Here is a 24,127-nt window from a genome sequence, read left to right as displayed (position 1 = left end):
GCCTTTTTAACCAACTTATCTACCTGTCCCGCTACCTTCAGGGATCTGTGGACATGCACTCCAAGGTCCATTTATTCCTCTACACCTCTCAGTATCCTCCCATTTATTGTGTACTCCCTTGCCTTGTTTGCCCTCCCCAGATACATTACCTCACACATCTCTGGATTGAATTCCATTTGCCACTTTTCTTCCCACCTGACCAGTCCATTGATACCTTCCTGCAGTATACAGCTTTCCTCCTCACTATCAACCACATAGCCAATTTTAGTATCATCTGCACATTTCTTGATCAAACCCCCCACGTTCGAGTCCAAATCATTAATATATACCACAAAAAGCAAAGGACCTAGTACTGAGCCTTGCGGGACCCCATTGGAAACAGCCTTCCAGTCACAAAAACATCAGTCAACCGTTACCCTTTGCTTCCTGCCACTGAGCCGATTTTGGATCCAACTAGCCACTTTCCCTTGGATCCCATGTGCTTTTACTTTTTTGACCAGTCTGCCATGTGGGACCTTGTCAAAAGCCTTGCTGAAATCCACGTCGACTACATCAAATGCACTATCCTCATCGACCCTCCTTGTTACTTCCTCAAAAAATTCAATCAAGTTAGTCAGACACAACTTTCCCTTAACAAATCCATGCTGACTGTCCTTGATTAACCTGTGCCTTTCTATATGCGACTTATGCTGTCCCTCAATTGATTCCAATAATTTGCTCACCACCGAAGTTAGACTGATTGGCCTATAATTACTCGGTCTATCTCTCTTCTTTTTTAAACAACTGTACAACGATAGCAGTCCTCCAATCCTCTAGCACCACGCCTGTAGCCAGGGAGGATTGTAAAATTTGTATTCTAAGAAAATTACAGTATTTTGAATCTGAACAAATGCTATACACAGGCAGTGTTCTGAAGTGGAAGACTTTGAGCTGACTTGAGTTGCTTACCCTGAAGCCTGCTGGGATTTGCACTATAGTTGTACTAGAATTGCCACACTTTATACTTTTATAGTATGCATGTATAAGGTTTTGCCCATCATAATGACAACTGTTGATAGCATCCTGCGTTAACCTACCCTTTGTCAAAAAATTGAGCATATTTCAGCAATTTAAATTAATAATCCATTCTCTTGTGTTGTATTTAATAAGCTTGAAATAATGGAAAAATATACATTTGCATCTGTGTTAGTTAATCTTTGGTGGGAAGAATCTGCTATGAACTGGTAGTGCTTTCAGTGGAACCCTGTGCCAGCACCCAGCTGTTGGATGAAATTGATGGAGCATGCAGAAAATAAATAATGAGGTAGATTCACTCTATCGTCTCAACTGGTTGGATAGTGCCGATGACAGAATAACTGAAATGGCTGTGGTCTGCTTGGAACCATGTCAAGCCTTGGCTAAGACTCAAGAAAGAAACGAAGCTGTAGTTCTGTTTTGAAGTAAGCATAACAGAGTAGCCTTGTAGATGGCAAATAGCATTTTAAAATTTAGTGGCCACTGTTTCTTTTAATCGTACCAGACACAGCTGATTTGGGTTTTTGAAATGTTTTTCCCATTTACCCAGTTAAAGTAAATTAAAAAAGATAAATATAATTTTAACATCCTGACATCAAATGCTTGTCTCTGTCTCTGAGTTAGGAGAGCCTGTTACAGTAGAGTGTTTTAGCACCCACAGTGGCTGTTATTTCGTGAAAGTGGAATCAAATAGCAAAGAAAGCGCACTGATCTGCAGTTTGTGCCAGAAGTGTGAAATTAGCACTAATCTGGACACAGTCAAAGTCACACTGAATTAGCAAAAGACTATGATGTCACTCGGGCAACCATCAGCAAAATTAACACAGAACATCAGGATTTTCTCCTGAAATGGGTAAGAAGTGACATGTGCATTTCTAAAATTGATGCCGTTGGAGAACAACTACATGAATGGTCAAGGTAGCATGCAATAATCTCCCCGGAACGGCAGAACAAATTTTATTGGACAAAGCAGTCAAAATTGTAGAAGAAACTCTGCTTAGTGATCTCTCAAAGTCAACTTGGGATGGATCAAGAGATGAAAAAAACATTCATGCCATAACTCATAAGAAAATGGTTGGAGAAGCTAATTAAGTGACTTCTGAAACGACAAAAGAATGGCTTATATCAAGGTTACCTGATTACTTCAAAAGGGCCAGCATTGTGATGTGATCAACTTTGATGAAGCACGGCATTTCCTTAAGCTTCTGCCATAGAATCTTGCACATTTTACAACAGGAAGAGCATTGGTGGGAAACCGAGCAAGGAGCCTGTGACTCTTGGCACCGATATGGATGGACCTGAGACGGTAGAAGCAGCCAAGATGTTTCAAAACTGTTTGAAGCTTTCCTGGAGGCATCATTTACCATTTCATTTGGCAATCTTGGATGACTTCTATGATTTGTGAGGAGTATATTCGTTCTCTGGACAGAATATTTGGAGCTCAGGGTAGAAGCATGTAAATCATTTTGATCACTGCCTTGTGCATTGTGATATTTCTGGCCAAATGAATGTGGAACTTGTCTGTCTTCAAAAGAATACCACTTCTAAACATCAGCTTAGGGACACTGGAGTTACTTTTCAAAGGTCACTATTGGAAGTTCTTGCTAGAAAAAGGCTGACTGCTTACGAAGCCAACACTGAATTCTCAATCACTTTCCTGGATTCTATGAACCTTGTTAGAAATTGGGATCTTGTGACCCAGAAGGATTATTGCAAACAGCTTTTGCATGCAGGTACAGTCAGTAAAGAGAAGGAAAATTTGGTGGACCTTGAAGAAATTGAAGCTGACCCTGAGCTGCAGAGCATAAGGGAGCAACTTCAGCAATCAGTACTCATCCCTGCTGATGTTCTTCAGTCTGACTATATCGCAGTTGATGACTTTGTTTGATCACTCGAATCTCCATCGAAGCTTTGAACCAACCCTAAGCTTGAATTAAATAATGAAATTAGTGAGAATTTCAGAGATGGTAATGTTGCTCCTGATTCTCCGACTCTCTCACCCTGTCTCGGTGCTCTTTGACATTTGTTATTATATGCATTGCTCATCTAGCAATTTGTGCCATTCAAAAATCTGGCTAGTCTGGCTAAAATTAATCACTCAAGATTCAATTTCGAAGATAAAACAGTCCAAAATAAATGATTTAAAAAAAAACCCTTTTTTCTTGTCCTTGAAAATGTAAATACCTTCAATGCAGCCTGGAAGTGCTTGCAAGAGTTTAAAAGGAAAGTAAACCTATTGTTGTAGTATGTATAATGTTATAATTTTGTCTGTATAACTTTAGGCAGACTCTACTGTTTTCTTCCTCCACATAGCCTGACTTTTTATTATTTGATACAAATTAAAATAACTGATAGCAATTTCTATAATCAAAACAATTTTGACAGACTCTTGTTGTTGTAGATAATGGAAGGAATATGTTGACATCTCCAAGCCATTCATTACAATATCCTATTGTTATGTGTCTTTTATGTTGAAAATAGATAAAACTTCAAAAGCACTTTTATTTTAAGCACGTTTGCTATATTGAAGTGCTACTGACAGCAGATAGGGTGGTGAAGAAGGCATTCAGCATGCTTGGTTTCATTGGTCAGAACATTGAATACAGGAGTTGGGATGTCTTGTTGAAGTTGTACAAGACATTAGTAAGGCCACTTGGAATACTGTGTACAGTTCTGGTCACCCTATTATAGAAAGGATATTATTAAACTAGAAAGAGTGCAGAAAAGATTTACTAGGATGCTACCGGGACTTGATGGTTTGACTTATAGGGAGAGGTTGGACAGACTGAGACTTTTTTCCCTGGAGAGTAGGAGATTAAGGGGTGATCTTATAGAAGTCTATAAAATAATGAGGGGCATAGATAAGGTAGATAGTCAAAATATTTTCCCAAAGGTAGGGGAGTCTATAACGAGGGGGCATAGATTTAAGGTGAGAGGGGAGAGATACAAAAGGGTCCAGAGGGGCAATTTTTTCACTCAAAGCGTGGTGAGTGTCTGGAACGAGCTGCCAGAGGTAGTAGTAGAGGCAGGTACAATTTTGTCTTTTAAAAAGCATTTGGACAGTTACATGGGTAAGATGGGTATAGAGGGATATGGGCCAAGTGCAGGCAATTGGGACTAGCTTAGTGGCATAAACTGGGCGACATGGACATGTTGGGCCGAAGGGCCTGTTTCCATGTTGTAAACTTCTAGAATTCTATGACAGCAGATTGAAGGTAAATATGATGCCGCTGAAAGGCTTGAAAACCACCAGAAGAGGGAGCCACCAACTGCATGATTGGATATGGAGTCAGCCTGTTTTGTTGCTCTTAGGCTAAGTTGTTTAGCCCATTTGTCAGACCAGTGAAGCAACCTTGAGCTTGCTGTACTGTGAGCTTTCCTTAGTTGCTGTAGAAGCAGCCCTGTATATTAATAGGGCAATTTCTACAGTATCTGGAACTTCTGCAGAATGGCTTCTTGAAGTGGTTCATAAGTAGATTGTAATTTCGCAGATGACCAGATGCTAGAAAGTGTTTGCTTTTAATATGCATTTGTGTAAAGCCTGCCAAAAGTACTTGTATTTGTAAGACTGAGATTGATAGATGTTTGTTGGTAAGGGTACAAATTAGCCATGGTCTAATTGAATGGTTTGAGGGGCTGAATGACCTACTCCTGTTCCGGTGTCACATTGGTTCTGTGCACCAATGTATACTGTATATAGTACAGTTGAATAAGGTAATGTATTCTCTTGTTTGTAACTTACTGCTTTTGAAGAATTATTATTTGAGAAAATTTTACAAAAATTTGCAAAGGGAAAATGAGAGTGCATGGAATTGAAGCGAATGGGCAAAACTGTCGCAGATGGCATTCGGTGTGGGGGAAGTCTGGTCATCAACTTTGGAACCAAGAAAGACAAATCGGAATATTTTCTTAATGGCGAGAGACTAGGAACTGTGGAGGAGCAAAGGGATTTGGTTGTCCAGGTTCATTACTTTTATACCTTTTTTTAAAAAATGAATGTAATCAAAAATGTTAATGAAATGTTGGTCCTTATCTCAAGGGGACTGGAAGACAAAGTGGAGGAAGACAGTGGAGCTTCAGTTGTACAAAACCTTGGTCAGAATCCTTCTGGAGTACTGCAGTCAGTTTTGGGCATCGCACCTGAGGAAGGATATATTGGCCTTGGAAGGCTTGTACTCTCTTGAATTTAAGGGGTGATCTTTTTGAAGTGTTTAAAATGATAAAAAGATTCATAGGGAAGGTACAGAGAAGCTATTTCCACTGGTGATGGAATCCAGAATAAGGGGACAGCATCTTAGAGCTAACTCATTTAGGAGTAAAATCAGAAAGCACTTTTTCATACAAAGGGTAGTGGAAATGTGACACTTTCCCCCGCCCCAAAAGGCTGAACATGCTAGGACAATTGAAATTTTCAAGACTCCGGTTGACAGATTTTTATTAGATAAGGGTATTAAGGGAAATTGATCAAAGGCGGGCAACTGGAGTTGAGGTACAGATCAGCCATGATCGAATTGAGTGGCAGATCAGGCACGAGGGGCTGACTGATTACTCCCTGTTTCTAAAAGATGTTCGACATCAGCAACCTGGACTACCGTCATGCAGATGTTTGACTTATGCGCTGACTTAGCAACAGTGAAACAAAAAATGGATAACTTAACTATCTTTTGATTCTTGTAAGCATTTTCTGTATATTTCAGCAAACTGGCAAATGTTACCATTAAAGAATACATCTTTTTGACTTAAATTTTTAACTCAACTACAATAGTAGCTCATCGTAGCTAACAAGGGCTATGTAGTAACCTTGATACTAATTTTCTATGAATTATTGAATGGTTGGAACCTTTCACCATGAAATATCAGATTATAACTAGTTTATTTAATTCTGTTACTGTGCTATAGACTGAGGTTGGTGCTGGGCAGCACTGCAGATTAGCAATTTTCTAGGACCTGGATTCATATCCAGCCTAGACTTTTCAACCTTCATGAGCGAGTGCCCCATGACTCCTTCGACTCATGGGGCACTGGCACCAGTACTGGGGAAAGAGGGAGTTGTTCCAACAGGACTGGCTCCACTTCAACCGGGCTGGGACCAGCGTCCTGGCGAATCGAATAACTAGGGCTGTAGATAGGGCTTTAAACTAAAGGTGGGGGGGGGGGAGGGGGTCAGGTGAGGGGATATTTAGAAATCTAATGAGAAAAGTTAAGATAATAGAACAGTGTAGTGATTTGGGTAAAGATAAGCAGAGCGTGGCAGGAAGGGACAGAGAGTTTACCAATAATAGTGCAACAACAAGTAAGGTCAAAGCAGGAAAAAATGGTTTAAAAAGTCAAAATTAAAGGCTCTTTATCTGAATGCACGGAGCATTCGTAACAAGATAGATGAATTATTTGCACAAATAGAAATAAATGGGTTTGACCTAATAGCCATTACAGAGAGATGGTTGCAAAATGTCCAAGGTTGGGAACTAAATATTCCAGGGTATATGACATTTAGAAAAGACAGGCAGAATGGAAAGGGAGGGGTGTAGCTCTAATAATAAAGGATGACATAAGGGGACAGTGGTGAGAAAGGATCGTGGCTCGGAAGATCAGGAAGTAGAATCGATATGGGTGGAAATTAGAAATAACCAGGGCCAGAAAACACTGATGGGAGTAATTTATAGGCCCCATAATAGTAGCAATACCGTTGGACAGAATATTAATCATGAAATAATGGGAACTTGTAACAAAAGGGGGACTTTAATCTGCACATAGACTGGGCAAATCAAATTGGCAAAGGTAGTTTGGAAGATGAGTTCATGGAATGTATTCGAGATGGTTTCCTAGAGCAATACGTCATGGAACCAACCAGGGAACAAACTATTTTAGATCTTGTATTATGTAACGAGATAGGGTTAATTAGTAATCTTGCAGTAAAAGAACCTCTGGGGAAGAGTGATCATAATATGATAGAATTTCACATTCACTTTGAAAGTAACGTAGTTAAGTCAGAAACTGGAGTCTTAAGCTTAAGTAAAGCTAGAGGGGCAAGTTGTCAAAGGTAGCTTGGGAAATTAAATTAAAGGGTTTGACAGTTGAAAAGTAATGGCAAACATTGAGAATATTGAAATTTTTTTAAATGTATACATTCCATTGAGAAATAAAGACTCCACGGGAAAAGTGATCCACCCGTGACTGACTAAAGAAGTTAAGGAGAGTATTAGATTGAAAGAAGAGGCCTATAATGTTGCCATGAAGGTTAATAAGCCTGAGGATTGGGAGAGTTTTAGAAACCAGCAAAGGACGATCAAAAAATTGATAAGGGAGAAAATAGAATATGAAAGTAAACTAGCAAGAAATATAAAAACCGATTGTAAGAGCTTCTACAAGTATGTAAAAAGGAAGAGAATAGCAAAAGTAAACATTGGTTCCCTTAGAAGCTGAGACAGGAGAAATTATAATGGAGAATCAGGAAATGGCAGATGCGTTAAACAAATATTTTGTATGTCTTCACATTGGAAGACACAAAAAGCATACCAAAAATAGTGGGGAACCAAGGGGTAAATGAGTGAGGAACTTAAAACAATTAATATCACTAGAGGAAAAAGTACTGGACAAACTAATGGCACTAAAAGCTGACAAATCCCCTGGACCTGATGGCCTACAACCTAGGGTTCTAAAATAGGTGGCTGCAGAGATAGTGGATGCATTGGTTATGATCTTCCAAAATTCTCTAGATTCTGGAATGGTCGCAGTGGCCTGGAAGCTATTCAAGAAGGGAGGGAGAGAGAAAACAGGAAACTACAGGCCAGTTAGCCTGACATCGGTCGTTGGGAAGATGCTGGAATCCATTATTAAGGAAGTGGTAACAGGGCACTTAGAAAATCATAATATGATTAGGCAGAGTCAACATGGTTTTATGAAAGGGATAATTGAGTTTGACAAAGTTATTAGAGTTTTTTGAGGCTGTAACTAGCAGGGTAGATAAAGGGGAACCAGTGGATGTAATATATTTGGATTTTCAAAAGGCATTTGATAAAGTGCCACATAAAAGGTTGTTACACAAGGTAAGGGCTCAAGGGGGTAATATATTAGCATGGATAGAGGATTGGGTAAAGGACAGAAAACAGAGTAGGGATAAATGGGTCATTCTCAGGTTGGCAGGCTGTAACTAGTAGGGTTCCTCAAGGATCGGTACTTGGGCCTCAGTTATTTATAATCTATATTAATGACTTAGATGAAGAGACTGAGTGTAAGTTATCCAAGTTTGCTGATGATACAAAGTTAGGTGGGAAAGTAAGCTGTGAGGAGGACACATAGTCTGCAAAGGGATATAGACAGGTTAAGTGAGTGGGCAAGAAGGTGGCAGATGGAATATAATGTGGGGAAATGTGAGGTTATTCACTTTGGTAGGAAGAATAGCAAAACAGAATACTTTTTAAATGGTGACTGGGTGTCCTTGTACAAGAAACACAAAAAGTTAGTATGCAGGTACAGAAGGCAATTAGAAAAGAAAATGGCATGTTGGCCTTTATTGCAAGCGGGTCGGAGTACAAGAGTAAGGAAGTCTTACTACAGTTGTACAGGGCTTTAGTGAGACTTCACCTAGAGTACGGCGTACAGTTCTGGTCTCCTTATCTAAGGAAGGATGCACTTGCCTTGGAGGCAGTACAACGAAAGATTACTCGATTTAGTTCCTGGGATGAGAGGGTTGTCCCGTGAGGAGAGGTTGAGTAGCATAGGCCTATGCTCTCTGGAATTTAGAAGAATGAGTGGTGATCTCACTGAAATATATAAGATTATTAGGAGGCTTGACAGGGTGGATGTTGAGAGATTGTTTCCCCTGGCTAGAGAGTCTAGAACCAGGGGGCATAGTTGCAGGATAAGGGGTCAGCCATTCAAGACTGAGATGAGGAGGAATTTCTTCACGCAAATGGTTGCGAATCTTTGGAATTCTCTACCCCAGAGGGCTGTGGATGGATGCTGAATCATTGACTATATTCAAGGCTGAGATAGATAGATTTTCCGTCTCTAGGGGAATCAAGGAATATGGGGATCGGGTGGGAAAGTGGAGTTGAGGTCGAAGATCAGCCATGATCTGATTGTTCTGTATGGCCTACTCCTATTTCTTATGTTATAGCTTAAGTTACTAATCATCTAACTGCGGTTAGGTGCTTCGCTCAAGAAGGAAACTTGGAGGTAGTCATCTAGTGCCAGTTCCCCACATCTTCTAACTGCTTTTTTCAGTACAGCATTGCTAGTGGTCTGGGAGCAGGTTGCTTAATTGCTCATTTGCCTAAGGGCGATGAGCCAGGTACAATCAGGAGGCACAGCAGTTGGGTTGGGAGCCCACTAGGCCTAAAATTAGCCAATCTCTTCTGTCTAGAATGTGAAATGTTGGTTGAGGATCAATGTGAAGAGGCTGTATCTGAAAGAAACAAGGGTTGGTGAACACTGGACCGAAGCCCCATGGAGCATGGTGCTGACTGTGGGGCCAGTGAGCAAAGGAGACATGTTAGTAGGGGACTCCATGATGAAGGGTATAGAAGTTTGCCACACAGAAGGAAGCCATTCAGCCCATTGTGTCTATGCTGGCTCTTAGTCCAAAACTATCCCACTGCCCCCCACTCTCCCCATCGCCCTGCATCTTCCGGCTCTCTCCCTACAGCTCTATATTTTTCACTGTTTCAAATACTTATCCACCTTTCCTTGAAAAGATGCAGTGGTCTCTATTTAAGCTGCTTCTGTGGCAAAGCATTCTGTACTCCAGCAACTTGGAGTAAAGAAAATTCTCATAACCTCCCTCTGCTCTCTTAGTAATAATTTTGAATTAATGACACCTCATGATAGAGTTTTGATAAAGCAAACCAATCACTAGTCCTCCGAACATTCCTGACTTGTTCCGACTAACATTTAAACACTGTCTACATGCTTCCTTATCAGCAACTCTCTTCATTGTGTTGAAATGAAGGCTCATTCTTTCCTATAACTCAAAACTGTGGTGCTGCTTCCCTCAATCTTCCCTTCCTCTTTCAATCTATAGCCATTTACGATCCAAACTTTGGTCCACCCAATCTTTACTTCCCAGTTTATCTTGTCTTTCAACCTTGGTTTCTGAATAAGAAAAGTTCATTTATGATTCTTTTGTATCATGGGCTCTGCCCATGGCCTTACCCTACCAATATCTGTTAATCACTTAAACTCAGTGAAAATTAAATTCTTTCCCAATCACCCCTGAAAAAAGAAGCAATCTAACTAATATCTCTACGACCCTCAATCCCTTTTCTTGACTGATCTCAATCCATCTTTGTTAGAAGGTGTCAATTGACCCCAGATCTTCTCTGGGAGTTTGTTCCTCAGTGAGGGGAAAAGAAACCTGCAATCTTCCCATCACTGATACAAATAGTACAACAGATGGCTATGTCAGTGAGCATGACTGTGTCCAGAACTGTTACCTCTTTGATCCCATGTTAAACACCATGGAACATGCAGATGTACTGGGAGGGTTGGGAGAGCAGCCAGTAATAGCAGTCCTTGTGACAAAAAACAATGTTGGTAGAACTGAAAGAGTCCTGCATAAAGAATATGAAGCTAGCATGAAAGCTAAAAAGGAAGACCTCAAGGCTACTATTCTCAGGAATACTAACAGTGGTGCCATGTGCTAAGCTAGATATCGTTCCACATCGTTCACCTGAGGAAGGAGGTAGCCTCCGAAAGCTTGTGAATTTAAAATAAAATTGCTGGACTATAACTTGGTGTTGTAAAATTGTTTATAACTAAGCTAGATAGGCAGAGAAAGATTATGCAGCTGAATGCGTTGTTGAAAGAGTAGTGTGGGGGGTGGAGGATAAAGGTGGTACACATTTTGGAATAGGAAGTGGCTGTACAGGAGAGATAAACTTTATCTGAATCAAACTGGCGCTGCTCTGGCATCAACAATCAGTTGGACTGTAGTTCTGAATTTAAACTGGTATATTTAGGAGAATGGGGTTGAGTAATTTGTGTGAGAGCATTGGAGTGGGATCAAAAGTTAGGATTGTGACACATTTTAAGATTATATATTTTTTAAAAATAGTTGAATTTGGGGAGACAGTTTTTGTGTACACATCAAATATACTTCTGTTTAGAGACAATCATTAAACTTCAATATGCAATGATAAGTCACAAATTTCTAAAAATTAGTCCCAAATAATGACAGGATTCCAAAAATTGCACCATATCCTGAACATATGCCCAGGTGATGCGAAGGTGTTGTAATGGTGTTAGCAGTGCTGTTCTCACCAAACGTTCATTGAACAGCCACGCAACCCCAAGATAAGGATAGTTACTGATAATTTGTTGTAAAGGGAGTGTAGGCTAAACAGTAACACTTGTAACTTATGGTGAGCATTTTTCTATCTTTTGCATGAACTGTCTTTAGAGTTGTAACCATATTTGTTAATTACAATATAAGCAGTTTTATGCTGATTACCTCTCGGTGAAGGTATATTAATGATTGTTAAGGTAGTAATTGTAATTACCCACAATCCTCTGCACTGCCACCAGCTGCAATGTATAGGAATTACAATATTTTTGAGGTTGCTAATTATTGCATCGCAATGCATCTATATATTAAAAAATCTTGTTCTTGTCTCTAATATGAATGATTGTAATGACCCTATTATTTCTACTTGGCTTGTGATGCCCCATAGGTAGCAGGTTAATCGTGTCTTCGTCCATCCTAACAATATGCCATGGATCAATTAGAACATTGAGGAAAAACAATTCAAAACATTTGCATCTGCCTTGGCACTTCTCCTGTGTCCCTTTCCAATAATACTTAAATCTCTCTCTCTCTCCCCCTTCTCTTACGCCCTACTCCTTTCCAGCTTCATATATCATTTCTCAACCCAAGTATTGAAGATGGTACAGAGAAGAGTTTGAAGATTCTTGTGTAAGGGAGTGAGTTATGAAAAAAAAATTATAGCTCTACCGTCCAAGACGAAATCAGTTGAATATGTTCAACTTATATTACTGTACTACCAAGTAAGCCAGTAAAGTAGGACCAAAGGATGTAAAATTTGAACCAGTGAAGGGTAAATTTAAAACCGTTGTCAGGAGGAGCTTTCTTATCTGAAAGCTTAATGTTCAGAATGATATGCCAGATAGTGCCGATGGGGAGTTAGGGTACCAGAGGGATGAACTTTGATTTGGATTATATGACTGTCTCTCACCCATAACATTTTCTTGTGTCCCTACCTGTGCCAATGCAGGAAATATTTGAATTTGCTGTGAATTGTGGCCACAAACCTGCTTCTCAGTACACAGTGCAACATCAGTGTATTGTGCCATCATTTCAGTATGGCACGTTTTTTTGTTTTTTTTTCAAACAAAAAAACATGATAGTCCTGTAATTACTTTTTCTGGTGAAATGCGTTGGTGCCGTAACTTTATTTTGTTCTATTTTCCCTATTTCCCCATCCCCTTCCATTATACGTGAATTCACACTTGGATACTTTTAGGCATGTGTAGTCTTTGACCAAGCCTTTGGTCACGCCATCTTATCCATCCTGGTTCAGTGCCTGTTTTCATTACCCCTATTTTGAAGTGCCTTGTGACGGTCCTTATTAAAGACACTAAATATTGATATCCTTTCATTTCTGCTGCTTATTATTCTGTTTATGTTTAGAAGCTTTAACTGTACATTAATTTCATAATTTGTTTTTACAGGTTGCTTTATTTGGTATAGAAATTCTATCAACCCTCATTTCACGTCTTCAGGATCACTTTAAAACGTATATTGGTACAGGTATGTTACTTTTATTTTTGGTTAATTTCAGTTGTTTGTGAATTGATGAAAGGTTACAGCATGGTCACTGCTTATCAAAATTATTTAGTTTTCAGCTGTATTTCTGTCGAAGGTGACGTCTTTCAGATGAGATGTTAAACCTGCCCTCTCAGGTGGATGTAAAAGATCCCATGACACTTTTTTTTACAAAGAGGAGCAAGGGCCTTCTCCCCAATATCCTGGCCAATATTTATCCCTCAACCACTGATAAACAGATTATCCGGTCATTATCTTATTGCTGTTTGTGGGACCTTGCGGTGTGCAAATTGGCTGCCGCATTTCCTACATTACAACACTGACTACATTTCAAAAGTACTTCATTGGCCGTAAAGCGCTTTGGGACATCCGGAGGTCATGAAAGGTGCCAAATAAATGAAAGTTTTTTATTTCTTTAGTTCCATACAAGGTTGTGCATTAACAACTTTTTAAAAAAAAAGTTCAAATTACAGTATCATTGATCTGTACTTTAAAACATTAATATTTGTAGATTGCAATAACAGCTTATTTCCCTCTATTTGAAAATGTTACTAATTATTTAGGTCATGTCATACTTGAAGCTTTATAACTTAGAACATGCCAATGTCTACATCACTTACATTGTTACATTGAGTCTACAGCACAGAAACAGGCCATTCAGCCCAACTGATCTATGCCGGCGTTTATTCTCCACATGAGCCTCTTCCCTCCCTTCATCTAACCCGATCAGCATATCTTTCTATTCCTTTCTCCCTCTTGTGCTTATCTAGCTTCCCCTTAAATGCATCTATGCTATTTGCCTCAACTATTCCTTGTGGTAGCGCATTCCACATTCTTACCACTCTGGGTAAAGAAGTTTCTCCTGAATTCCCGATTGGATTTATTAGTCACTATTTTGTATTGATGACCTCTAGTTTTGGACTCCCCTACAAGTGGAAACATTTGTCTACGTCTACCCTATCAAACCCTTTCGTTATCTTAAAGACCTCTGTCAGTCACCCCATAGCTTCTCTTTTCTAGAGAAAAGAGCCCCAGCCTGTTTAGTCTTTACTGATAAGTATGTCCTCAGTTCTAGTATTATCCTTGTGAATCTTTTTTTCTTTACCTCTTCTCCAATGCCTCCTATATATCCTTTTTATAACCTGGAGACCAGAACTGTTCACAATACTCCAAGTGTTGTCTAACCAAAGTCCTATACAAATTTAACATAACTTCTCTGCTTTTCAGTTCTTTTCCTCCAGAAATGAACCCCAGTGCTTGGTTTGCCTTTTTTTGGCCTTATTAACCTGTCGGCTACTTTTTAGTGATTTGTGTATCTGTGCCCTGAGATCCCTTTGCTCCTCTATCCCATTTAGACTCTTTTATTATCCAAGCAATATGTGGCCCCTTTATTCTCCCTACCAAAATGCACCTCACACTTATCTATATTGAAATTAATTTGCCAATTACACGTATACCCTGCAAGTTTACTAATGTCTTGCATTTTAACACATTCTTCCTTTTTATATTAACTACAACCCCCCCAATTTTGTGTCATCCTCAAATTTTGAAATTGTACTTCCGATTCCTAAGTCCAAATCATTGATGTAAATTGTGAACAACAGTGGTCCCAGCACCGATCCCTGTGGAAACCATTTCCCACCTTCTGCCAGTCTGAGTAGCTACCCTTAACCCCTACACCCTGTTTTCTGTTTTGTAGCCAGCTTGCTATCCATTCTGCTACCTGCCCCCTGACTCCACATGCTCTGACCTTAATTGAGTCTACTATGCAGTACCTTATCAAAGGCCATTTGAAAATCCAAATATATTACATCTACTGCATTGCCCTTGTCTACTATTTTGTTACTTCTTCAAATAATTCAATAAGGTTGATCATGCATGACTTTCCCTTCTGAAATCCATGCTGACTATTTTTTTTTTCTTTGTTTTCTAGATGTTTTTCTATTACATGTTTGAATAAAGATTCTATTGTCTTTCCTACCACTGACATTAAGCTATCTGGTCTATAGTTCCCTGGACTTATTCCTATATTTAAAAAGAGAGATAGAACAACATTAGCTGTCCGCCACTCCTCTGGCACTATTCCTTTTTCTAATGAGTTTCTATATGTATGTAATAGTGCCTCTGCTGTTTCCTCCTTAACTTTTTTAATATGCGTTGATGGAATCCATCTTGGACCAGGGGTTTTATCCTTAGTTTGATTAGTTTATCAATTATCTCCCCCCTTCCTATCTTAAATGTCTTCATACCTTTTTTGATCCCCTCTTCTAATGTCATACCCACTTTCTTAGTCTCCCTGTTAAATACTGAGGCAAAGTAACTAACTAGTCAACATTTCTGCCATTTTGCTGTCATTACCTGTGAGTTTATCTTGTGCATTCCTTAGTGGCCCTATCCCTGTCCTGATTTTTCTTCTGTTATTTGTGTCTGTCGAATATTTTATTTTTATATTCCTTGATAATTTAATTTTTTAGTTCCTCTTTGCTTTTCTTTTTGTTTTTTGACATCCTTCCTAACCTCTTCATATTCCTGTTTTTCATTCTTTTCATTGCCTATATACTCAGTGTATGCCTTTTTCAGTTTCAATTTTACTGTTATCTCTCTCCATCCATGGTGTTTCATTATTGGCTAGGTTGTTCTTGTTTTTTAGAGGAATATATTTCTCCTGAACTCTATCACTTTTTAAAAAATATTTCCTACTGCTGTTCTATCTCTGTCAAAAAAAATTTCCCCGTTTACCTTTGCCAGTTCCATTCTCATCCCTTCAAAATTTGCTTTTTTCCAATCTGATACTTTGGTCTTTGTTTTACTTAATTATTTTTCAGTCATTATTTTAAACCTTATGCTACCCTACGCTTCCTTCTCTTACCTGCTCAGGTTCATTTCCCATTGCTAGATCCAGCAGTGATTCCTCTCTCTGGTTTCTCGTGCTCAGGAAGAAAGGAGTCATGTGCGCACTGTTTTTAAAAGCTCCATTCTCCTTTCCCCTCCTCTACCTCTTTTTTCCAGTTTATTTGGGGGTAGTTGAAATCTCCTATGATTATTTGATTTTTTTTTTACTCATTTCATAGATTTGCCCACATTTCTTCCGCGTCCCTTCCACCATTAGGTGCTCTGTAGAATATGACTATTAATGTGATTGATCCCTTCTTGTCCTTTGTCTCAATCCATATGGATTCTGCTTCTATCTTAATATTAGTTATGTCACTTTTTTCTATTGCTATTATGTTGTCACTAATTAGTACAGCTACTCTTACCCCCCCCCCCCACCCCCAACCTTTCCTTTCCTAGCCTTTCTAAATGTTATATCCTGCAATATTTAACTGCCAGTCCTGTTCTTTATGTAACCATGTTTCAGTTATCCCTACTACTTCTGACTGGAGTTAGTCCTTGGACCCTCATGACTTGACTAGTGCCATTAAGCAAACTTCTTAGCAGGGAGTTTTTTGATCTTTCAAACTGTGATTATGCTGAAGTGCCAAAGTTGCGGTTCAGGTCTAGCACTACTACAGCACAGCTCACTGACCATGGTACACATTTATTAACAGAAGGCCTGAAATGACCTGGTCATGGGATTAAAAATTGTACTTGTAATTAATTTTAATGCGATTGCTATGGTGTCATAATCCTGCTGAGGTGTTGGTTACACTGAGGTCATCTGTAAGGCTTCCAGTTTTATCCGTTTCAACTATGAAGCTGACTAACAAAAAATAATTGAAATCTATGCTATTGTACTTTTCTATTCAGCTAAAGTACCAAGCAACGCAAACCTGTGTTGTCCTGAATTATTTCATTATACCTTCTGATTCCATTGAATATTAAAGCTGGAATGGGAAATGTTTGTTGTGTACTATTTTGTGAGCCATTTAAGTGCTGCACTATCAGAGGTACCATCTTTCGGATGAGATGTTAAACTGAGGCCCCATGTACACGCTGCTCTTCGAATAGTGCCATGGGATCTTTTACGTCCAGCCGAGTAAGGCATTTCTCCCTGGTGTCCTGGCCAATATATTTATCCATCCAGCTAACATTGCTAAGACAGATTATTTGGTCATGCTGTCATTGCCGTTTGTGGGACCTTGCTGTGTGCAAATTGGCTGCCGTGTTTCCTCTATATTGCAATAATGATTACACTTCAAAAAAGTACTTAATTGGCTGTAAAGCGCTTTGGTATGTCCTGAGGTGGTGAAAGATGCTATATTAATGTAAGTTCCTTCTTTGCAGTATGAGATAATTTGTACGTGTTTCTTAATATGAATGCACTTTGTAGTATGGTGAAAGTGGATTGTGATGTTTATTGGTAAGATGTTCAGCAAACAGCGAAAATACTTTTAATTATAGTGTGTAGAGCTGTACAATTGTTTCTCACAGAACTAGGAGGCAGAAACACTTTGCTGTAACTTCAGCATAAAATAAACACCTCCATCTGACCTGTGTTTGAATTTTTGTAATCTACTTAATATATATTGGTGTTGATTATTTTAATCCTTCAAATTATTTGTTTATAATTTTCTGCAGTCTTACCCAGTCTAATAGACAGACTTGGGGATGCTAAGGATCAAGTGCGAGAACAAGATCAGAGCCTCCTGCTAAAGATCATGGAGCAATCTGCTACTCCACAGGTACACAGTTAAGAACAGGAAATCTGTTTTTTTCCCCGCTGTAATACATTGATGCTACCATATTTGTGATAGAACATTTAAAAAAAAACTGTTAATAGCTAATAGAACCTACCAATATTGAATCTATTTCATATTGAAGCCATTATCTTCGGTTCCCACCACAAACCGACTCCATCTCCCTCCCTGGCCACTGTCTGAGGTTGAATCAGACTGTTCGCAACCTTGGCATCCTATTTGACCCTGAGCTGAGCTTCCGCCCCCATATCCTCTTCTTCACCAAGACTGCCTACTTCCACCGTAACGTTGCCTGCCTCCGCCCCTGCCTCGGCCCATCTGTTGCCGAAACCCTCATCCGTGCCTTTTGTTAACTCCAGACTCGATGCTCTCCTGGCCGGCCTCCCTCCCACCTACCACCCTCCGTAAACTTGAGCTCATCCAAAACTCTGCTGCCGGTATCCTAACTCACACCAAGTCCTGTTCACCCATCACTCCTATACTTGCTGATCTACATTGGCTCCCAGTCCGGGAACACCTCGCTTTTAAAATTCTCACCCTTATGTTGAAGTCCCTCCATGGCCTCGCCATTCCCTATCTCTGTAACCTCCTACAACCCTCTGACATCTCTGCATTCTTCCAATTCTGACCTCTTGTGCGTTCCCGATTTCCTTTGCACCGCCATTGGCGGCCGTGCCTTCAGCTGCCTAGGCCCTAAGCTCTGGATTTCCCTCCCTAAACATCTCTACCCCTCTACCTCTCTCTCCTCCTCCTCCTTTTAATTCGCTCCTTAAAAGCTACCTCTTCGACACAGCTTTTGGTCATCTGTCCTAATATCTCTTACGTGGCCCGGTGTCAAATTTTGTCTGATAATGCGCCTGTGAAGTACGTTAAAGGAGCTATATAAATGCAAGTTGTTGATGTACTTGTAGTTTAAAATTAAGGGAATTAAATGATTCTAATTGGATAAAGCATTAATTGTATGGCATAGATTTCTTTGAACAGAGATGCATTGAAGAAAACAGTCCTAGTGGCTGGGGTGGGTAAATATAAAACCATTATTGTGCTTAAAATGGATACAACACATTTTGGGTGTTTGTGTTTTGGGCTTCTGCAGGTGTTCTAGACTATCTCCATTTGTCTAGCTATCTCCCTTTAACATGTTAAATCAATGTCAATTTAGATGACTAGCTCCCTATTTTTTTCAAAACTTGATCCAATTTCTAAAGTAGATATTAATCTTAATTTGAGTAGAATAAAGTTAATTTTATAACATCCATAATTGTTTATCTTAGCAAAAAACAGATGTTGAATGTACAGATGTTGTAAAGAATTGTTTCTCTAAAAATTGAAAATTATTATCCATTTTCTGCAGTATGTCTGGGAACGAATGCTGGGAGGATTTAAACACAAGAATTTTCGAACCAGAGAAGGGATTTGCCTTTGCCTTATTAGCACATTAAATACGTAAGTTTAAAAAAAAACTGGTTGTCGAGCTTTTCCTAAATTTTTTTGTTTTACAGTTTAGTATAATGTACATACAAAATTTTAAATTCTTGTTTTTTTTTTCTTCCAGTTACGGAGCTCACTGTTTAACTCTAAGCAAAATTGTACCCCATATCTGTAATTTATTAGGAGATCCAAACAGTCAGGTAAGCAGTCAACTTCTTCAAAAAAAAATACAAAATGATTCTCCACAGTGCTATCTTTGCCTCATATGTGTCCGACTTAAGTATCTGGTGTGTGGTTACAGTTCCGTGAATTACAAAAACCAGCTGTTAATGAATATATGTGTTATATTTTTGAATGGTTGAATATTAGGTCAGGCAAAATAAAATAGCATGGGCATTTATGGGGAGATTTAATAGAGGTGTTCAAAATCATGAAGGGTTTTGATAGAGGAAATAAGGAGAAATTGTTTCCAGTGGCAGAAGGGTTGGTAAACAGAGAACACCGATTTAAGGGAATTGGTAAAAGAACCAGAGGTGAGATTAGATTTTTTTTTTAATGCAGCAAGTTATGATCTGGAATGCACTGCTTGAAAGAGTGGTGGAAGCAGATTCAATAATAACTTTCAAAAGGGAATTGAATAAATACTTGAAGGGGAAAAATTTGTAAGGCTATTGGGAAAGAGCCAGGAGAGTGGGACTAATTGGATAGCTCTTTCAAAGAGCCAGCACAGGCCCAACGGGCCGAGTAGCTGCCTTGTGTGCTGTATCATTCTATGATTCTATGGTGTGAATTGCACTTAAGTCAATGCTGATCAGTAAAAAAATAAATCTTAGTTACTTGATTTTAGATGTTGGTTCATTATGTAGGGAGATAGCTAGGTTCCTGTTCTACATGTTTTGTCCATTTTTGACCATGTATAGTTGCTGGGCATTTTGAAAAAAATCTTCGTAATCCATCTTTATGCTTTGAGCATGTTATTGGACAGATACAGTAGCAATTCAGTATTGAGATTCTTCACAAATTGTATGCTGAGTCATTTTTGCTTTCTTCTGTGCTGATTTTGTTCAAGGGCCTATTTTATTTCTGTGATTTTAAACTGCTTGTTTTGATAGAGCCATCTGTTGGTTAATCGCAATACTGCAAGTATAGCATGGTGCCATCTGTAGGATGATAGAATAATTACACATTTGCAATGCTCTTTGGATCTTGCTGTAGTTACTGTGGTGTACTGTCATTTTTGGCAAATCTACTGCCCGATTAACAAACTGCAAAACATTACATTTCTATTTTCCTTGGTTGGTAAACTATTTCAGTTGGTGACAAAAAATCCTATATAAGCAAAACATTTAAATCCGATAGATTAGCTTTTGTTATGTGCTGCAGAACCTTGATTTCCATAAGACCGTAAGAGATAGGAGTAGGCCATTCGGCCCCTCGAGCCTGCTCTGCCATTTAATGAGATCATGGCTGATCTGATTTTTACCTCAACTCCACTTTCCTGCCCTTTCCCCATATCCTTTTGACTCCCTTGCTAATCAAAATATGTCTAACTCAGCCTTGAATGTATTCAATGACTCAGCCTCCACAGCTTTTTGGGGTAAAGAATTCGAAAGATTCACGACCCTCTGGGGGAAGAAATTCCTCCTAGTTTCCATCTTAAACGGGCGACCCCTTATTCTGAGACTATGCCCCCTAGTTTTAGATTCCCCCATGAGGGGGAGCATCCTCTCAGCATCTACCCTATCGAGTCCCCTCAGAATCTTGTATGTTTCAATAAGATCTCCTCTCATTCTTCTAAACTCCAATGAGTACAGACACAACCTGTTCAATCTTTCCTCATAAGACAACCCTTCCATACCCGGAATCAACCTAGTGACCTAGTGAACCTTGTCTGAACTGCCTCCAATGCAAATATGTCCTTCCTTAAATAAGGGCACCAGAATTGTATGCAGTACTCTAGGTGTGGTCTCACCAGCCCCCTGTACAGTTGTAGCATGACTTCCCTGCTTTCATATTCCATCCCCCTAGAAATAAAGGCCAATATTCCGTTTGCCTTCTGGATTACCTGCTGCACCTGTATGTTGACTTTTTGTGTTTCATGTACGAGGGCACCCAGATCCCTCCGTACCGCAGCGTTTTGTAGTATTTCTCCATTCACATATTTTGCTTTTTTATTTTTCCTCCCAAAGTGGATGACTTCACATTTTCCCACACTATATTCCATCTGCCAAATTTTTACCCATTCGCTTAACGTGTCAATATCCCTTTGCAGACACTGTGTCCTCATCGCAACTTGCTTTTCCACCTATTTTTGTATCATCAGCAAATTTGGCCACAAGACATTCTGTTCCTTCATCCAAGTCATTGATATATATTGTAAATAGTAGAGGCCCCAGCACTGATCCCTCCGGCACCCCACTAGCGACAGATTGCCATTTTGAAAATGACCCTTTTACCCCGACTTTTTTTTCTGTTAGTTAGCCAATCCTCTATCCATGTCAGTATATTACCTCCAACACCATGAGCTCTTATCTTGTGCAGTAATCTTTTATGTGGCACCTTATCGAATGCCTTTTGGAAATCCAAATATACTGCATCCATTGGTTCCCCTTTATCCGCCCTGCCTGTTACTTCCTCAAAGAACTCTAATAAATTTGTCAGACATGATTTCCCCTTCATAAAACCATGTTGACTCTCCTTGATTGTATTATGAGTCTCCAAATGTCCTGCTACTACTTCCTTAATAATGGATTCTAGCATTTTCCCAATGACAGATGTTAGGCTAACTGGTCTATAGTTACCTGCTTTCTGTCTCACTCCCTTCTTGAATAGGGGTGTTACTGGGACCTTTCCAGAATCCAGTGAATTCTGGAAGATTACAACCAATGCATCCACTATCTCTGCAGCCACTTCCTTTAGGACCCTTGGATGCAAGCCATCAGGTCCAGGGGACTTGTCAGCCTTTCGACCCATTAGTTTACCTCGTACTTTTTCTCTAGTGATAGTGATTGTTTTTAGTTCCTCCCTCCCCTTTGCCCCTTGATTTTCTACTATTATTGCTATGTTATTAGTGTCTTCTACTGTGAAGACAGATACAAAATATCTGTTCAATTCCTCTGCCATTTCCTTGTTTTCCATTATTATTCCCCCAGTCTCATCCTCTAAGGGACCATTGTTTACTTTAGCTACCCTCTTCATTTTTATATACTTATGGAAGCTTTTACTGTTAGTTTTTTTATTTCTTGCTAGTTTACTCTCATAATTTATTTTCTCCCTCTTTATTATTCTTTTAGTCATCCTTTGCTGTTTTTTAAAGTTTTCCCAATCTTCGGGCTTACCAGTAATCTTTGCCATGTTGTATGCTTTTTCTTTTAACCTGATACCATCCTTTACTTCCTTAGTTAGCCATGGTTGGTTCACCCTTTTTGTGGAGTCTTTCCTCCTCACAGGGATATATTTTTGTTGCGAGTTGTAAAATATATTTTTAAATGTTTGCCACTGCTTATCCATCATCATACCATCTAATCTGTTTACCCTGTCCAGTTTAGCCAATTCTGCCCTTATTCCTTTATAGTTGCCCTTATTTAAGTTTAATACAGTAGTTTCAGACCCAAGATCCTCGCTGTCAAATTGGATGTGAAATTCATCATGTTATGATCACTGCTTCCCACGGGATCCTTTACTTTGAGATCATTAACAAATTCATGTTTCGTTACCCATTACTAGATCCAAAATGGGCTGTTCCCTGGTTGGTTCCCCGACGTATTGGTCTAAAAAACAGTCCCTAATACACTCTATGAACTCCTCCTCAGGGCTATTTTTGCCAATTTGATTTGTCCAATCAATGTGAAAGTTAAAATTGCTCATGATTATTACATCACCTTTTTTACAAGCCCTCCTTATTTCCTGATTTATATTTTGCCCTACAGTGTAGGTACTGTTAAGGGGCCTGTAGACAACTCCCACCAGTGATTTCTTTTCCTTGTTATTTCTTACCTCCACCCAAATTGATTCGACATCTTGATCTTCTGAGCCAAGATCATTTCTCACTATTATACCAATTTCATCCTTTATTAACATAGCAACCCCACTACCTTAACCTTTTTTCCTATCCTTCTGAAATGTTAAATAACCTTGAATATTTAACTCCCAACCTTGGTCACCTTGCAACCATGTCTTTTTTTCCCCACCGTCCATGGCCCCAAACACTCCTTCCAGGTGAAACAGCGGTTTACTTGTACTTCTTTCAATTTAGTATTCTCTATTCAGTGCTCACAATGCGGTCTCCTCTACATTGCGGAGACCAAACGCAGGTTGGGTGACTGCTTTGCTGAACACCTCTGCTCTGTCCACAAGCGTGACCCTGACCTGGCCGCTTGCTATTTTAATTCCCCGTCCCACTCCCACCTCTGCCCTCGGCCTCTTACACTGTTCTAATGAAGCTCAACATCAGCTCAAGGAACTGCACCTCATCTTTTGTTTAGGCACTTTACAACCTTCTGGACTCTACATTGATTTCATAATCGCTGCTCTCATTTTTTTCGGACAGCAGGTGCTGATAATGGTTCTGCCGTTGCCATTTACAGCTACTTTAGACCAATCTTCTGTTTCTTTACTTATTCCATTACCACCCTCCTTGCCTTGCACCATCATCCCTTTTGTCATTTAATCACTCTTGCCTGGTATCCTATCACAGACCTTCCCTTTTGTTCTTTCCTCCCTCCCCCTGCCACCTTTCCCCTGGCTCTGTACTTGCTTAAAAACTTTAACTTTTTAACATCTTTCAGTTCTGACGAAAGGTCTTAAACCTGAAATGTTAACTCTTGTTTCTTTCTCCATAGATGCTGCCTCATTTGCTGGGCTTTTCCAGCATTTTCTGTTTTATTTCAGATTTGTTTACTGTTGCAACTTAATTTTAAATATTATAGTACCTTTTTATGTGTCTTGTCAACTTTATTTACTGACACCTTAAATCACCTTTCTATTCAGTGCACAAGTCCTGTAATAACTGAGAGCCTTTTTTGGGTCTCCTTGAGGCCCCTTCCCAATACCATGGAGTATTCCTTACCAAAAAAGGGTGGACAAATTACTTGCTCAGAATCTCGTCAATATTGCTAGTTTTCTGTGTCTGTCGACCGAGAGGTGGACATGGAGGTGACTTGTCCACGCTTTTTTTTAAACCCTTTTCTGGGAAGCTGCATGTTTCTGCATGGTGTCTTCTCTGCAGCTACAGATGCAGTCCTCTGGTTACCATTGCTCATCA

At 39.5% G+C, this 24,127-nt stretch overlaps 1 protein-coding gene and 1 non-coding gene across 2 annotated transcripts in view; one reads left to right on the top strand and one right to left on the bottom strand.

Annotated features, from left to right (window-relative positions):
• clasp1a (cytoplasmic linker associated protein 1a) overlaps positions 1 to 24,127 on the top strand; it is a 335,495-nt gene that overhangs the window by 32,900 nt on the left and 278,468 nt on the right. The window contains exons 3-6 of the mRNA XM_067987125.1: positions 12,703 to 12,781; positions 17,315 to 17,418; positions 18,788 to 18,879; positions 18,989 to 19,064. Coding sequence (XP_067843226.1) covers positions 12,703 to 12,781; positions 17,315 to 17,418; positions 18,788 to 18,879; positions 18,989 to 19,064 — 351 coding nt within the window. The remainder of the gene's footprint in view (positions 1 to 12,702; positions 12,782 to 17,314; positions 17,419 to 18,787; positions 18,880 to 18,988; positions 19,065 to 24,127) is intronic.
• LOC137324084 (U4atac minor spliceosomal RNA) lies at positions 11,192 to 11,318 on the bottom strand. The gene has a single exon (XR_010963490.1). It is a non-coding gene; the product is annotated as a U4atac minor spliceosomal RNA (small nuclear RNA).

This window comes from Heptranchias perlo, chromosome 7, assembly GCF_035084215.1.
Source record: "Heptranchias perlo isolate sHepPer1 chromosome 7, sHepPer1.hap1, whole genome shotgun sequence".
Taxonomy (NCBI): Eukaryota; Metazoa; Chordata; class Chondrichthyes; order Hexanchiformes; family Hexanchidae; genus Heptranchias; species Heptranchias perlo.
This window is presented reverse-complemented; position numbering and strand designations above follow the sequence as displayed.